General features: G+C 40.4%; 1 protein-coding gene across 3 annotated transcripts in view; it reads right to left on the reverse strand.

Moving 5' to 3' along the window:
- Positions 1-625: 625 nt before the first annotated feature.
- Positions 626-17,399, reverse strand: part of FAM204A (family with sequence similarity 204 member A) — a 35,266-nt gene continuing 18,492 nt past the window's right edge. For 2 of the 3 annotated variants that reach the window (XM_040486589.1, XM_040486590.1), the window contains exons 7-8: positions 4,451-4,557; positions 626-4,155 (exon numbers count right to left, since the gene is read on the reverse strand). In XM_040486589.1, coding sequence (XP_040342523.1) covers positions 4,104-4,155; positions 4,451-4,557 — 159 coding nt within the window. In that variant the 3' untranslated portion in view covers positions 626-4,103. Of the gene's footprint in view, positions 4,156-4,450; positions 4,558-12,218; positions 12,745-17,399 lie in introns of those variants that run through there. The other variant, XM_040486591.1, reaches the window with a different exon arrangement.

Genomic DNA, 17,399 nt, shown 5'->3' on the forward strand with positions numbered 1-17,399 from the left:
TGTTCCGGGGATCCAGACCGCAGGGGCCAGTGTGGCAGGAAGCTACTCTGAAGGCACCACTGTATTTGAAGAAACGCTAGCAAATCGAACACTTATCTCCTTCTACTCAGAAGGAGAAACTGTTGAAGAAGCAACACGCTTCGTTTTAACACTGGCGCACAATGGGTTGGGGGCTCCTTTCTCAGTCTCTCCATGGCCGTCTAGATTGGCTATATACTGACTGCCACGTTCTTGACGGGAGTCACAAATCCCTTTCACGCCGAGTCTCGATGCGGAGGACAGCTCAACGCAGAGAGTGCGTGCGTGTTTCTTTCAAGGTGAGTAGTATGGAAGGAGGATAAAATAATAAAGACTAAAGAATGCAGTTCTGCTCATTTTATCAAAATCTATAGAGAACATCCCAACCTCAAAAATGGAAAATGGGTCTTATTGTCTCAGTATGCTACAGAGGTCATGAATAGATACATGCCGATAAAGCAATCGTTTGACAGTTCGTTGAAATTTACTCTAACATATAGTCCACTTTCTGGCAGAAAGCCTCTCACTAATTTAAATCTGAAAACCTAGAAAGATGCTCTGATTACTTCATAATAAAAATTAATTCCTTGAAATTCATTGCCCTGGGTTTCTAATGCTTTAGACTTTCAAAGTGCTTTCAGATCCATTACCATGTTAAAAGGCCCTGATGCCACAAATACCAATCTACATTTGGTTTTGGAAAAAGATTTTCGTGTACATATTTTGTCCAAATATTACTATTTGTTTCATGAAAGTCAGGACTAAGACTTTTAGTAGAGTGTAAATTTTAAGCCAATGAATAAACAGTTGGCTTGAAAAAATATTAAATTGACATGCAAAGCATTTGTTGCTCTGCCAGATACTAAAAATAAAAGCAACTTCTGCCAACATGGAAAAACTTGAATTGTTTCAGTTGGTTCTGAATTTGACTACTGGGTTTCACGAAGCTAATTTTCCAAAATGAGGTCTGACATAACATTACCTTGTTTCCCCCAAGCCTTATCTCATAAAAAAACACACACACAATTGGCATCTTACTCAAATATCAACCTCATATGGTACTTTTTATAGGTTAGCAGGACATAACATTTCTAAAACAGTGGTATCTTTACCTAACAAACAGAAATTTGGACATTTTGAAAATTAACTTTCATATTTTAAGAATTAAACTCAAACTTGTCTTAGCGTAAACAATAAGCTATGTTATTAAAATACTGAAAAGAGAGCATTTTAGACCAAAGGTATCAGGGAAATCAGTAGATTTTAAATGTGAGGTTCTAGGCTGTTACTCAAAGTTCAGATAACATTTTATTCCCACCCCTGGCCTGCCCCTCCCGTAGCTGTCTCTCTAAAAAAAAAAAAAACAAAAAAACAAAAACCAAGTGTGCTTAAAATACGGAGTTTGAGATTTATGATCAGTTGCAGAAACCTGTTTAACTAGTGATTTACAGTTTTGGCCAAGGTATTTAACTCTGTCATCAGAACTAATTATAGCAAACCTGAGATTATACATCCAAACTCTCCTTTTGGTGAAAGAAATAGAATGTTCTGCTGAAAATCAGAAACATCCTGAGGGCTCCCAACAATAACACACTACCAACTTTACTTCTCAGAACCAGCGCTATAAAACTCAAAATTACTGTTCCTTAGTAAGTTGTTTTAGCCTGAAGTACTTAAACAGTAAATCATAGTTACGTTAATGCCATACCAACGACTTGAAACATATTAATCTCGGTTAACAATAACTGACGTTTACACCCCTCATCTAATTCAGGCACTCGAGCAGTAGTAAACGCACATGCTGAAGCTTCAGGAACTGAAGTTATTACTGATCCAAAAAGAATCCTCATTTCACTGTGGACAGATGGAGAAGACAAATGACTATGCTTTTTGGGCAACATGGGTGCTCTAAGAATAATGTTCCCATTTTATTGCTTTACTGAGCAAAATGTCTAATTCAAATTAAAGCTGGTAAAATAAAACTGGTCCCAAATGACATGTCAGCAGGGTCAATCAAAGACACCCAGCCCCTTCCTCTCCCCCGAACCCCTCTCTTACCCCCACTCCACCTGCTGTACCACATTTTAGAGCTTTTCACAAACCTGGTCCCCCCAAAAATGGAGACTTATGAGATGCGGCTCCCCTCATCGAATGAGTCCGCTGCTATATCCGATTCCACCAAGGTGCCTTCACCGGGTTCAAATGCTCCGTGTGTGTCCGAGCCCCGGGGCAGGGCGGGGCAGGGCAATTGTCAGCGAGGGACAGGCTGAAGAAGGGCTGCAGTGGCTGGACTTCGGGTCACAGGCTCCCTGATCGGCCCCCAGAGAGGCCACTCCGGCAAGGCCTCAGCATGAGCAGAGGTAAAAACATGCCTGCAAGGGTCACTAAATGCTCTCAAGAAGGGGACACAGGAGAAGGAAAATGAGGCAGAGGCTGCAGGGAGATGCTGTCTCCGGGCCCGGTGTGCCCAAACGTCTACCCCACCCGCCTGCCCAACAACAGCTTCTTCCTGTTTCAGACAAAACACCGAACCGTGTAACGGCACGTCCCCCACGATGGATTATTTTAGGGAAAAGATTCCCATACCGTCAGCCTGTATTCACCTATTAGGAGTTTGAAATGTAATGTCGTGGGTAAACGCAACAGGAGATATTAAATCATAAAACGTGAGATTTTCCAGTATTTGGCCTGGGACACCTTTTCGTGATGAATTCTGTAAGCAGAAACACAACCTCCTAAAATCTTGCTTTTTCCATACTGGCTTTTCTCACCGAAGCAGAAGCAAGATAGGATTTTTATTCTCTTAAATACCAACTGGTTATTGACTTATTCCAGAACACAGAAAAAACATTAAACATGCTACCATAAGTTATGAAAATTTTGTTGCTACTGTAAGCCTAAAAATAACAAAGTAATAATAATGAAACGATCATCATGACTCATTTTCTGTGTTCCTGAATTTATATTCTCAACCCCGAGGAAGTTTACACCAGACAGCTAGAAAACCTCTGGCGGAGGCTGAGGAAGGCAGGTGAACGGCCGAAAGCTGCGATGGGCAATTCTTCCCTCTTCTAAGCGCTGGGCAGGGAGGGGCCAAACCAGCCAACGTCCAGGCCTATTTGCCAGCTTCTTACGGGATTTCTCAAAGCCCCTCTAGGAAGGCCTATGAAACACACATCTAAGAACAACTACTTCCCCCGGCACCGACCCACCTCACCCTCATTAACACATCGAACCTTTTAAGAAGGAATGGGGAAGAGGAGTAAAAATAATCAAACTATGTTCCTGGAAGGTTCCAAGTTATACCGTCTGGAGGTAGTCGTAACTGGCTAGTACGGTTGTGCCATTTTCTCTCCTAAGAGCCGTATCACAATTTAAGGAACAACAAGGCTGAGAGAGATATTTAGGAGGACATTTCCAGGCCGAGCTAAAGTTAAATCCTCCTCCAAATACTACTTTCTGCCCTTCTTAAAATTATGGTATTTTATCTCAAGGTATACAAAAATTAATCAATTGCTTTCATCATTTGATTGGGAAATATCAACTCTATTCCCTCCAATAAAGAACCAATAATTACTTTTATGATATTAAGATAATTCAAGTCATCTGTGAAAGTATCGGTTGAGACGTTCTCGCACTTACGACTAATCCTTCGTAAACAAATGCCAATCTTACAAACACAACTGCAGACGAAGTACAGGTACGCTGGGGACAGATAAGGAAGTACGAGGAGCTCACTGACTATGCTACACCAAACAGACGAAAAGTAAAACTGACTTTATGCTGGAGGGTTACATAAATAAATAATTAAAAAAATCCTATCTTTCTTCCTGGTACGTATACTTCGATTTCGTGCACAAATAACAGAATGCTCCGCTTCATTCGTGTCAACAGAATGAACTCTCTAGAAAAAGACTAAAAAGGTTTAATAACCAAACCCCACATTTTATGCTTATGTTTCTGGCTTCTGGCAGTTCCCTGACACAGTTAACATCGACAGGAGTATCTTCTCAGTCAATTGAGCAGCTGAAGACTCAAAGAAAAGCCCAAGTGAAGACTCAAATGCCTTGAGGAACGCTGGCAAGCTACATATATCCCATGTTGCTCTTGGTTTCCCATCTCTTCTTTGCTTCAAACCTAAAATAGAAAACATAAAAATCTCAATTTCTTTCTAAACACTTTCCTAAACACGCTTACTCGGTGCCAAAGTAAAATACACCGAAACATTTTCGCATACTCCACTGATGACAAACTAAATATGAAAAGGGATGAAGAAATGCCCCTGTGTTTATAATCTGATAAACGTGCAGCAAAGACACAAGGACTAAAATGAGTGAACAGTCACACACAAACTGGATTCACACAACGGATCCCAGGATTTCTGTAATTCCTATGAAGTTATTAGAATTACTAGTAAAAATCTTAAACTCACCCCCAGGCAAGCTTCTTCTTTTTTCGAGCAACCTGTGAATTTTCAGCATCCCGTTTGGCTTTTACAAAGTTGTGGCAGGCAACCGCTTTAGCAATTTTCACACCAAGCTAAGAATTACAAAGGAGAAAACCAAACAAACAAAAAGGTGAAAATAAATATTCCAGCTGATACAAGAATTACAGTAATACAAACACTTGAGAACTTGCGGCGAAGCCAGCCATACCTGCAAATCAGAAATTCTTATGCTCAGGCCCCCGTGAACAAGCAACGTAAACAAATGCACTCCGTGTGGCCCATACTTCCCTCACCTCCCACAGGCCCTAGACCCCGGTTGTGCCAGTCTCCTGGATGGAAATCCTTCCCAAACAGAGCCCCTCGAGGGTCCACAAGGATATGATGAAGATCTTCAAGCTATTCCAGCACTTCAGTAGGCCAAACAGGAATTTACCCCTGATAAGGCTGCGCAGACTGACAGAGACATCAAGTTTCTTTGCTCTGGGCTAGAATTACAGCAACTCAGTATGGTCACATCAGCTATCTCCTGCTGATCAGAAGCTCTGATTGGCAGTCATAGATGTGATTAATAAAACATGGGAAAGCTAATTACTGCTTCATAAACGCACTTTGCATGATGGGCAACAGCTTTTAGTTCACCAAGAGAGAAGAGAATATAAGGGGTGCTAAGAGGTGAAAAGGCTGGGCACGCGGACCACAGTACCTAAGCGCTTCCTCTGCAGGCCCCTCTACTCCTGCTCCACCTGACGCCTACCTGCCCCAGGCCGCTAAGGTCAATGAAAACCAAGCCTCCCACCCACCCCACCTCTACCTCCTAAGTTTTCTCTAAGCCAACCTAAAACAGTCTCTGTGTCTGTACTTCTCCGGCCCTTCAGCCTCTACGCCATCATCTTCGGTTCCCACACACAGGCCTACACACGGCTCTCTGGCTGCAGAACTGTTCCTCAGAGAGTATCTCCAGGACAGGACGGTCATCTTCCAGCTCTGGCGGCTCTGATGTTAAAAATACCTGCCTAGGGGCGCAGTCGGTTAAGCGTCCGACTTCAGCCAGGTCACGATCTCGCGGTCCGGGAGTTCGAGCCCCGCGTCGGGCTCTGGGCTGATGGCTCGGAGCCTGGAGCCTGTTTCCGATTCTGTGTCTCCCTCTCTCTCTGCCTCTCCCCCATTCATGCTCTGTCTCTCTCTGTCCCAAAAATAAAAATAAACGTTGAAAAAAGAAAAAAAATACCTGCCTATATGAACGGCTCAGGGATATCTGTGAAGAACCCAGGTTGAACAACAAAGGCTAAACATACACCTCCTTCTGGGGTCTCTTTCCCTTTCCCTGGACTCACCCTAATGAACGTTACCGGACAACAGACTCGCGGAAGAGAAGGAAGGACCTGGAAGCCGCTGTCAAATCAATGTGTTAAAGCCCGAGTTTTAGGGATCTGCTGGCCAACGGTGAGGCATCATGGGTGGCTAAGACCACACGCATGAGAAGTTGATTTAGGAAAATGAGGTTTCACATGCTTGACATTTCTTTCAGCTCGTTTCGGAGAAGAGTTTCCTTTAGGATGAAACGAACATGCAGGAATCAAGCACTGCTCGGGGCTTATAAATGAGAGCATAGAGTGGTTTGAGTTTCCAGTCCAGGTGAGAATACGCACCAAGAATGGAAGCAACCCAACAATCAAGCCAGAGGGCTGAACTGGTCAACACCAACAGCACAGGCACCGATGAAAGAATGATCAGCTGTGACTCGAGGGCCCACCTGGGGAAGCAGACCAACCTCAGAGTCTCAAAATTCATACCAACGCGAGCAGCACTTCATTATCTTTTTTCACAGGACAGTATTCACTCAACAAATATCAGGAGGGCGCAAACGCATGGCTTTGCCAGGCACTGTTCTAGGCACCGGAGACACAGCACTGAACAAAACCAGGCTTCTTTTCACACTGGGGGCTGGGAAGAAGGGGTCGCCAGTTGCGCTGCTTCAAAACTGGCCTTCTCTTGGTTGTCTCTTTGTTTCCGGTTGTTCATCACAGAAAAGTTCAGATACGTCAGCTAAGAAAGGGCTAAGAATCAAAGGGCTACAGCATCATCATCTCCAGGGAAAATGAAACGGGAAGGGCGCCGTGTGGCCTATTTATCATTAAGATGGATTCCCCTGAAAACCTTCCCATCTGCCATAAACGTGAAAATCAGGTCAGCACCTGTCGCGTGAGACCAGCCGCAACTACACTTATCAGACAAATCCCCGAATCCCACCGGCTGCCCTTGGACTTTTTGTTCCACTTCTGGTCGGCTGTGGCATGGCTGGGCTCTCCTCCGTCTTGTGGTGCCGGCCTCTCAGCGTGTGACTTTCGGGTTCGCGGCGGCAGAGGAAGGGGGCGGCCGCAGGGTCTCACACTGGCTCTCAAACGCTTTGGCACGGAAGTGACACACGTCACGTCTGCACACTGCCCTCTGGTCGCGACTACTCACGCAGTTCCCCCTGAAGCCGGGCAGCCGGGGACGTGGGGTGTTGCGGGCGAGCAGGGGAGCAGCGAGTGCACCTAGTGAACGGCCTACTGTCGTGAAACCCAGCTGGCTACCTGTGCTGATACGTGTGCTAGGTCTCTCCACATTCACGTAGAACATTCAGTATCTTCCCTGCCCTTCACCCTCCAAAAGGTAAAACGTGGAACTCTGCGTTTTCTACTTCACCATATTCCCATGTGTTACGTATCAAATGCCAACTTGGTACGGGAGAGTTTTGCCAAGCCCACCTCCCAACAGAAGTCCCAGTCGCCTAGTTCATCTCCTACTGAAACCAAGCCTGTGCAAGGAGGATAAAACAAAAATGGTCCGAACCATATCCGCCATGTACCGTCAACCACGTGAAAACATTATTTCCTAAAACCGTTGTAAATTAAGAGGTAGCTTACATGCCTAACTTACTGAGATTTTCCAACGTGGGTTTTCTGGATTGGGGATTGATAAACCAAAGAGTATCTCAGCGTGTTCGACTTAAATGGGACTCTTCATCTCAACGCGGTCATGCGCTCTAAGAACGTAAACGCTTTTCATTTTCTGGCAACGTTCAGGCCAAGCCAGCGCACTCAGCACCACAGTAAGGATTTAGAGCATACATTCCACAAGACATGGTATGAATCTGTTAACAGTAATTCATTAAAGTGTATGAAACATGTATTTACATGAGAGGGCTCCAGCATTTCTGTGGACTAAGTACATATAATAAATGACTGGGTACGTAGGCAATACTTTCAAACAGACCTCTTCGGGTACAAAGTGTATTTTCTAACTGTATCTTGCCTTGGGTTAGGTTAAATGGAATGTTCTTCGACTGATAAACATTCAACAAGCCTGGTCTATGTATTTACAGAAAGAATCTTTTAGCTCGTAATGATGATGAAAAGTCATATCAATTTTGTGTCCTTCACACGCTTAAAATGTGTCTCACTTATTCCTGTGGGGAAAGAAAAAAAGAACGGAAGTATTTGGAAATATGAAAGGATAATAAGATCTTCTATGGAAGAGACAGTTGAGAAGAAACTCATTTTCCCAGGCAAGATGACGAAGCCAAGTTCCCGGAGATAAAAGAATATCGTGCTATGTTTCAGTATTACAAATAACACAGGCCAACGAGAATCCTTTCACTCCTGTAAGAAGAAAAATGCATCCTCATGCCCAAAGTAAACATCACAAAAGCTTGGCCGATGGTTTTTATATTTAAAAAAAAAAAAAAAAAATGTTTTGGGTCATCAGATAACTATAGCAACACAATGTGGCAAGAAAATTTTTTAAATGAATAAAAATATATACAGAATTTCTTGTATGTGTAGCCAAAGTATCAGCATTTTCCATATAGAACATCCAATATTTTGCTGCATTTTAATTAAGGTGTCTAAACATTATCACAAAGAACTGCAAATTGGTCAGAGCAAGCGGTAAGGAAAATTAAGCTCTAAAGGCTTTTTATCACCATATTTCAGGAACCAAGGGTGTAAAATGTTCTAATTTGGGATATATTAAAAGCCATAAAAGGTCTTTCAAAAAGATTAATGGTACTTTGCTTGGATTTAAGATAAGGGCTTTAGCTGGTTGGAAAAGCAGGGCCCTGGCTGGACCCTTGGGGCATTCATCTTTACAGACACTTGGAAGATTTGTAAAAGCGTCTGCATAACCTCAAGCAAATGCACGGCGACATTTTTTTAATTCCTTTCAATTTTACAGGTTTCGCATGTGTAAATCATATTGGGTTGTAAAAGAGATATAATGGCGCATCTTGTAACACGGTAGAGATTTTTAAAAGACAAACTTTCAAAATAAAGTTGGTTTTTCTTGCTAAGCCTTTGCCATTCTGAAGTTTGCTGATAATCATCTGAAGCATCTGATTCAAACAGCTTAATCTAGCATAACTGTAAACTTCTTATCCATTTCATAAAATATTTTACTCATCTCAAAATTACTAGCTTGTAGCAGATTTATGAAGTTTTCCTCCCTTTTGAACACTTTCAAGGCACTTATTTAAAAATACCAATTATCATACTTTAACTTTTTATGGAATAATAGGTCTCTATGAAAAATATTTATGCCATTCTCTTTTGTTCTTTAATTAAATGAAAACAGATGTTTTCTGAAGTAAAGCGGAACCATTACTGGAGTACTTAAAGTGTTAAGGTCTTTAATTTTTATATCAGTTTGGTCGACAATTCCTGATTGTCTTTACTCAAGCTCAACATTAATGTCAAGCGAGTTACCTAGGAGACGAAAGAGATCAAAGAGACAAAAACCCCTCCAATGTCTGATTAATCAAGCCTGCAAACAGCTTATTTCTTTTAGCCTGCATGCAAGTATGAAAATGAGATTCTGGGAGCCGAACATTGTGCAGATTTGTTCATTCTTATCAGAACAAAGCCAGCGGCAGCTTATTTCATGGATCATTGGCACTGTCATCAGTGCTACACAGAACGGGTGACAGCTCCTCATTTTGAGGCTTGAACAAAATTAGCAAAAAGTCGGCACAAATTAGCCTCTCATCTTTTTGGTAATATGACATTATTCATTTACTTTTTATCCAATTTTTAATTTTTTCCTCGTCAGCTATCCCCTTCTAGTGTCTCTTGCATGGCATCATAAAACGCCTTCTTAAAAACAAGCAAAGAAATAGCCAAAGTTGAAATAACATGGGAAGTTCAAAAAGCAAATAAGAAAAAGCTCTTCCAGGAACTGATAATGCTTTGTGTTTTCTACAACTTTCAGAACTTTGCACTAATATGGATAAATAGCTCAGGACACCGTGCAGTTCAGGAGTTTCGTGGAATCTGTAGCATATTTCGATACAGAGTATGATGTGGCTAATGTGTTTCCCTCAAACCACAATTCAGTGTGGTGTGTGCTATAAAGTACACTCGGGGTGTCTGCGTTTGGACCGGTACCTCTCCGCGGCCCCACCTGAGATGCCAAGGCTGTGACGGCTGCAAACAGGCTATGCTCCGCCCAGTCATTTAAACTCCGACCTGACTTCCAGTCGTCCTCTCTCTGTTACAGTAACCTCACTCGCTGTCAACTCCAAAAGCACACACACACACTTACACATCTGTGTGATAGTACAAGCACCTATCATTTATTTTATACCTACAACTGCCTATCAGTTAAAGCCAAGTAGTTTTTACTTTCAAAGCATAACCCAACAAGTTCTGTTTTAAAAAACACGTATGTGTATATATAAATATATATATATATATACACATACACATGCGCGCGTATGTGTGTGTATATACATATACATATATATACGTATATATTATTCACCCTGCAATTTATAAAAATAGTATGTATTCGGTCTATAAAGTGTAAGAAGATATACTTTGATTCATATACTCAACTTTGATTTCATAGTGAAATAGTTTATATAACACCTGTTTTAATGATGACTATTAAGGCTTCAAATTATATGTAGACTACTGTATTCCAAAGGAGGGTGAAAAGACGTTATACTGTTGAAATTACTCCTGGATATAGATGATTTATATTCAAGCAACTTATCCCATTCATAAGGGAAAAAAAGCATTAAAAAATTAACCATAAGCTGTTAGATGCTTTACACAGTCCCCATAAGAAAGACAGTTTTTTTTTTTAAAGAACTGTAGTACTGTTTTCAGCAATTTCTTTATCTCTGTTCTTCTAAGTAAGAAAGCTTATTAACAAGCTTTGAACTTAAAATCACATTTACAATAATGTGCCATCAACAGTTTTATAAGCTAATTAGAAAAAGATTAATTAATGACTGGCTGCTAATAAAATGGCAATCATGAAGAAAGAAACCAAGGGTGCTAAGCTTCAACTACCACCAATTAAGAGCTAATTACAAACAAATTATATATGTGTTTTGCTGTGGGCTTTAATTTACTAAAATGGTTTTAATTAAAAGAGAAAACATGCTGATTAATTGAACTGCAGAAAAAATCTACAGTATAAACTGTGCTTTGTCTGTCTCTTTAATTAGACTTGTAACATCTGAAATCTTTTCTTAAGGTTTGTTAAAAGCACAGATAAACATAATTAAAAGAGAGCATAAGGAACACCATTCTAGGTGATCACCCAATCATACCCCAAAGGTTAAAAGAAAATATCCTCAATGCAAGGAGGTATAAGCACCCCTAAAAACCGGAGAGAAAAACCCATCACTCAGTACCATTTTTATTTTTCCCATATTAAAATGCTCCGACTTCAAGCCTATACACAATTTTTATGGGGATGAATAGATCTTTAGCCTCAATGTAAAGGAATTCGAACAGCTGGACCTTCCCTTACCTGGACAGGCAGGGCTTATTTTCCATACGTTGTGCTAACTGTTCATCTGTATGAGACTACTGAAATTACTTCTAAGGACTGAGGAGAACAAGGCTTCAAAGAATTAAAATCACCATTTAAAAGTCCCCTGGACTACGTTCAGACTACAAAATGACACACAGAAGAACATTTAAATTACAAAACCACTGAGAAATGACCAAAGTTAATGAAAGTAAGTCAGTTCTAGATGAGCCTTAGCAGACACACGTCGCCCCGCCACAGCAGAGAACACCCAACCTCCTCAGGTGGCTGAGCACACTGTGACAGCAGTAGGCTGCCCTGGGAGGGCTTTTCCCTCCCCAGTGTCCTAGGTGCCTTTCCACTGCCAATCAGAGAAATATACCACAAAGAAAGCGGTCCTAAACTCTCCTGACCGGAAAGAGGAAAAAATAAAAAATAAAAATAAAAAAAAACAAAAAAGAAGGAAGAAAAAATAAGGGACAGAAGGCAGAGCAGTAAAATTTCAAAGACAGACATAAAACACACTTCGCCAGAGAGTTCGCAAGCATTAGATGACTTGTGTGTAATAACGTATCCTTCATACACACCTCCTAGCAACAAAAATAATAACCCTGCTGTAAAAATGAAATGTTGAAATGAAGATATTTTAGAGTCGATATATTTGTAATATTTAATGCACTTTACTTTGTTTACCCGATCTTCAGTGGCAAGAGATCACAGTAATTAAGAAAATACAAAGTACCTGCCATCCTTCTTAGGGTCACATATCCCAGTGGTGAATTCTTGTAACAGCTAAAGGGAAAATACATTCAGCCTCGTATCTGAAGGAACCGTTTTACCTTTGGAAACACGGTTGTTAAGATATTTCTACCCAAGAAAAGTATCCACAAAAATGAAAAGGAAATAATTTTGCCCTCCAGATTATAAAATAAACGAGCTTAGAACGACAAGATTTGCTTCACTGTAATAGGTCTTTCAATTCAGCTTTTATTTATTTATTTTTTGGTATGTAATGCAAACACATTAGCTTTGAAAACAGCACTGCTGAAGAGTAACTTTGAGCTTCCCAAGTTTGACAGAATCTCTATTTCAAAAATTTAAACAAATATTTCAATTCTGAACTCTATATAAGATAATGTTCCAGGTATTCTGATAGGTAAATCTGACAAAATTGTATTATCTGGGGAGGGTGGGGTCATTGAAGCTCTTATTCCATTAAGATGACAGTGAACGTACGTCAACAGAAAACTAAAAACCAAAATGAAGAGACTGAATTGTAGCCAGAGTCCCCTCAGAGAAACCAAAGCCTAACGATGAAGCGCACCGGAAAAATTCTGAATGCCAGAGCAAGTGCCGTAGCACCCGAGCATTTCTGAGAAAGGACGTCTTCGATGTGAACATAAAATGCAGAAACTATCTCAAATGTATATACACCCTTCTTCAATGAGAAATGCCTTCAGAGTTTTGAGGAAATTGCTCTAGAAATAAAGCATAGGCGACAAATTAATAATCTCCCCAAATTAAGAGAGCATTTATTTAACTAGGAAAGAACACAACCCCATCAATTCAAACATCAGGTTTTTCAAAAGGCCATTCCTACCTTTATTTAAATATTAACAAACTATCTATATTTCAGCATTATTAACTTTACCTACGTTTCGGAATCCAAAACTTTAAGCAGCCTTAATTTAACAAAGTTAAAATTTAATTCTCAGTTTAATTCATACTGCCAATGTAATACCCTTTCTAGGTTGCACAAAATAATTACAATCTTACAACACGAAGCACTGACGTTTTCAAAGAATTGAGTTTAGTTGTTGCTGTCAAAGGCCATCCTATTGGGAGTCATTTACAGAAAAAGTATTCTTTCAGGGCGTAAGCTATACAAAGTTCAAACGAAATTCACAGGCAACCTCTACTCCCCATTCATTCCTACTCGGACACTGCACACTTGTAACTGAAATCAACCTGAGCTATGTATCCAGTTCATGCAGATGTCATTCGTTCCCTGGTAGGAACCCGCTGGTGCCAAACCAAGGGGCTTTTATTTATCCGTGTCAGGCTAACAGGAAGATGCCTAGAGAAAAATCCCCTTTCCAAAATGTGACATCCAACCTAAGCACTGCCTACTTAAGTAAACCGAGGCTTTAGCATTTAATCTTAGCCTGTTTGTTTCTACTGATTTCTATAAAATTTGGTATCATTTGGATTGTCAAAAAGATAATGTGTCAGAAAAGACCAGTACCAAAAGATGGAATTTGTTCAGGATCACTATCGATGAATGAATGGAATGCACTTCCAATTCAGGCCTGAGGTTAACAAGTCACAAATATGCTCAAATACTTTGTGTGTATGTGTAAATGATACTTTTTGTAAAAAAAAACTTTTTTTTTTTCAAATTAGAACAGTTTCATCAGTATGACACAAACCCAAGTATATTTCTCCTCTCTATCTCCTCCAAGATTGTCAATGAAAAACAAGTATTTAATCAACAGGAGGGACAGTCCCAAAGCAACTACATTACAACATGGCAAAACCAAAGATGTTAGCACAGTCAAGACTTCAAACATGTGAATTTGAGCCTTCCCCTAAAACCAGATAATATATATCTTTGATGTCATCATAAATTTAAGGGAATACGATTCTGGGAAAAGTGTGCATTTGCTTTGTCACAAGGACAGCGCACGGACAACTGGCAGACCGTTGTTTCGTTGTTGGAGGAACTGTGTTCAAGGCCCATTCGCAGGCATGGTTCTACTTTGGGCTTCATTTTTTTTTTCAATACTCATGCTGCCCTATTAGTTTCACAGGCTTATAAATGTTAAACATCAAAAATTAGTTTCACTTATTATGGTTGGAAAAGGCTTTGAGAACTCTGGGGTCTGTGCCTCTGAGCAAAGGCTTTATCAGTAGGTCCCAGTCACTGCTTCTTGAAAAAAGAAAACGGGACTGATTAAAAACCAATATACCTGATTTCCAAAAGGACACCTACCATGCACGTACACATTTGATTCATAAAGGGTTTCTGCCCCAAACTCACAATTACTTATTTCTCAAAATCCCATCTCTCATATCCATGGTGATGAGCACCAAGGGGATAAATATGAAAAATTAAATCTCAAACTAAACTATTTATTCAAGAATTCCATCTTGATTACTTTAGTCATTCTTCACGGGTGTTTAATTAACACGATATCAGTATCTTTCCAATGTCTGTGCCTGAACAGCAAACACTTTCCAGATGTTTTGCCACTCACTTATACAAGGAAAAGAAGAGAATTTTATTTTTTCTTGTAATCAGAATTCTGTAACACCACACTAAATAAGTTAATTTATTTTACTAAAACAAGGCATTATATTTATATGGCAGCAAGAAAAGAAAAAAAAACACTTGAGGAAAACATTTCATCCTTACAAGTGATGAAAATATCCTGTATTTCTGAAGCAATCTCACTTGTCATAAAGGTAACAGGAAATCACACCCTTAAAATGGAAAATACCTGGTCAGTGCCATGCAATTCCCATTTCTAAAACAGCAGCATAACAAAACAAAGCACAGAAAAAAGAAACCTAATATCCTCAAAGAAAACACACGTCTCTGCAGCTGGGAAGGCACATCTTCCGCGCTTTCTGACATGCGCCTTCAAACGGCAGAGAAAGGGAAGCTCGCAAGCGATCACTGCTAGCGGGGAAGGCACCCCTCCCAAGAGCGTCATTTAAAAAACTATATCCAATTCTCGACTGTCCAGGTTTTTCTGCGAGATTTAACGTAGACGTAGAAGATTACATAATCCGCTGTCTCATTCGAGACAAATTTTGGGTTTAGTTTGCCAGGTAAAGATGAAAAGTTCAATCACATAATGTTTTAAAGATCTGGTTTGGCAACCACCATAATAATAACCGTCCCAAAGGTGAAAAGAATTAGCAGTAGATGCTAAACCTACTGGGTAAAGTATAATGAGAACTAGAATATTTACATAGTCTCGAATTCTCTCCCACCTCTCCATGAGATATGTATTAATTACATAAGGGACAACAGTCACGTTACAATAATGTGGAGAAACCTGGTGACACCACCTTAACCAAAAACTCAAAGTGACATCAAAAATTGGGACAGGCAGATATCATGTGCCTCCTGATATCTTGCATTGAGAAGAACACAGAATCATTTCTGCAACACCCCTGCCAAAAATGCACGAGGAAACATCAGACAAACCAAAATTGAAGGACATCCTAGAAAATAACTGGCCTCTACTCCTCAAAAATGCTAATGTCCTAAGAAATACAGACTGAGGAACTTTCCAGATTAAAGAAGAATAAAGAGACATGACAACAAAATGCAATGTCCTAGACCAGGAAAAAGAAACTGTTCTTTTAGCTATAAAGGAAATCTGTGAGACATTTGGCAAATCTAAATGAGGTATATAAATTAGAATGAATGGCAAAGCAAATGTTAAACGTTAACATCTTGGGTATCTGGGTGAAGGTAAATAGAAAATCTTTTCATAAACTTCACAACTTTCTGAAAGTCTAAAATTATTTCAAAATAAAACTTTTTTTTAAAAAAAAATCAAATGTATTCAACTCTTAAAATTTTAGCATTACTAACTTTACCTATGAAAAACACAGAGCCTGCAGTAAAGTGAATGCTTCTCTCCGAATCACCCTTGCCTCAGGTGGGGGTGCTAATGAACTGAAAAAGCCAAAAACCAGAAAAACAGCCAGCCACGGATGGGTCACGTGGAGCCCACATTTTAATGCTGTAGACGAGGCCTTGCATTCTTCTTTCTTCTGTTAATAAGCAAGGACCTGAGAAAACCTACTGACCTGGGGCCGCTGGATGAGTCACAGCCAACTTGTTATTTGGTAGAGATCACAAAATAAACAACTCCTGGGTCTTCCGAAAGGAAGAATGGACAAGCACCAACCAGGGTACGCCAGTCCGTCCCGTGATCTTTGGGACGGAGGTAAAGATAAAGAAGTCTGCAGCGTTTCTGAAAACAATCAGGAAGCCACACCCTAAGGCCCTGCTTGTTTTTATTAGGCTTCTATCCTTGGCTTTACTGGAACTATACAGTCATCTCGGAGATCGGCCACACGCTGATGGTATAGCATTCGCTGGAGAGCAAACAGGAACAAACACCCACAATTTTTAAAGGGCTTCAAGAGACACGTGCTCAAGCACGTGTCACAAAATGCACTTTAGTGGTATATGTTAAGTACCGGTTCTCTAGGGAGCCTTGCTTCTGACCCAAATGAGAGATTCAGAAAAAGCTGCCAAAAGCTTCCACACCTACCTATTTACAGGTGACCAAGACCAGTGATTGGTGTTGCCGCCCTAAACACCTTCAGTCGCTGAAGGTCTCTGCCACTTATGTCTTCAGCCACTCCTCCCTACCTCCATCATGTGTCCCTACCTCCTACTGTGTCCACCCCTCCCTACCCTTACAGCCATACTACTTTACTCTCTTCCAGCCCCATAAGCATGTCCCTCCCCACCCTCCTCTGACATTTCACGGTGGACTCCCCCAAATTTGGAGATGATATAAACTACTGATATAATTTGCTACATTGTGTACATTTGCAGGCTACCCAAGACGCTTACCTACTACCTCTGACAACAGCTCTATGGAAAACCAAGTGCCAAGTGCCAGAACAGGACCAACAAATACTAAGTGCTCCACTGCTGAACAGAATTTTAAAGATGGTCTTTTGACACACAGCTGATTGTAGAGATAAGTGCCAAGTACCTATCAAATTGAAGAAGCCACTCTACTAACTGCCAGCTAACACTTAGGTCCAACTGAGGTTGCAGGACCATTCAACACACTATCAAATTCATTTCGTTAAAAGGTTATCCCTGAATCTTTCTATTTGAAAACAGAGTGATAAAATGCTATTCTAGCCAATGAAGGCTATAATCAATAAAATCAAAACACGGCTACTCTAAAGATGAAAGAGAGCAAATGTCAAACTTACAGCACAAGAAATATAAGCTGGGAAGGGAAGAATGAATTTTAACAGAAAAAAAGGAAACTGATTTTTTTTAAATGTTGCTTTTTTTTCCCTAAAGTTTTTCTTTCTTTCTTCCTTCCTTCCTTCCTTCCTTCCTTCCTTCCTTCCTTCCTTCCTT

Source organism: Herpailurus yagouaroundi, unplaced genomic scaffold, assembly GCF_014898765.1.
Source record: "Herpailurus yagouaroundi ecotype Mexico unplaced genomic scaffold, PumYag 163, whole genome shotgun sequence".
In the NCBI taxonomy this organism is placed as follows: domain Eukaryota; kingdom Metazoa; phylum Chordata; class Mammalia; order Carnivora; family Felidae; genus Herpailurus; species Herpailurus yagouaroundi.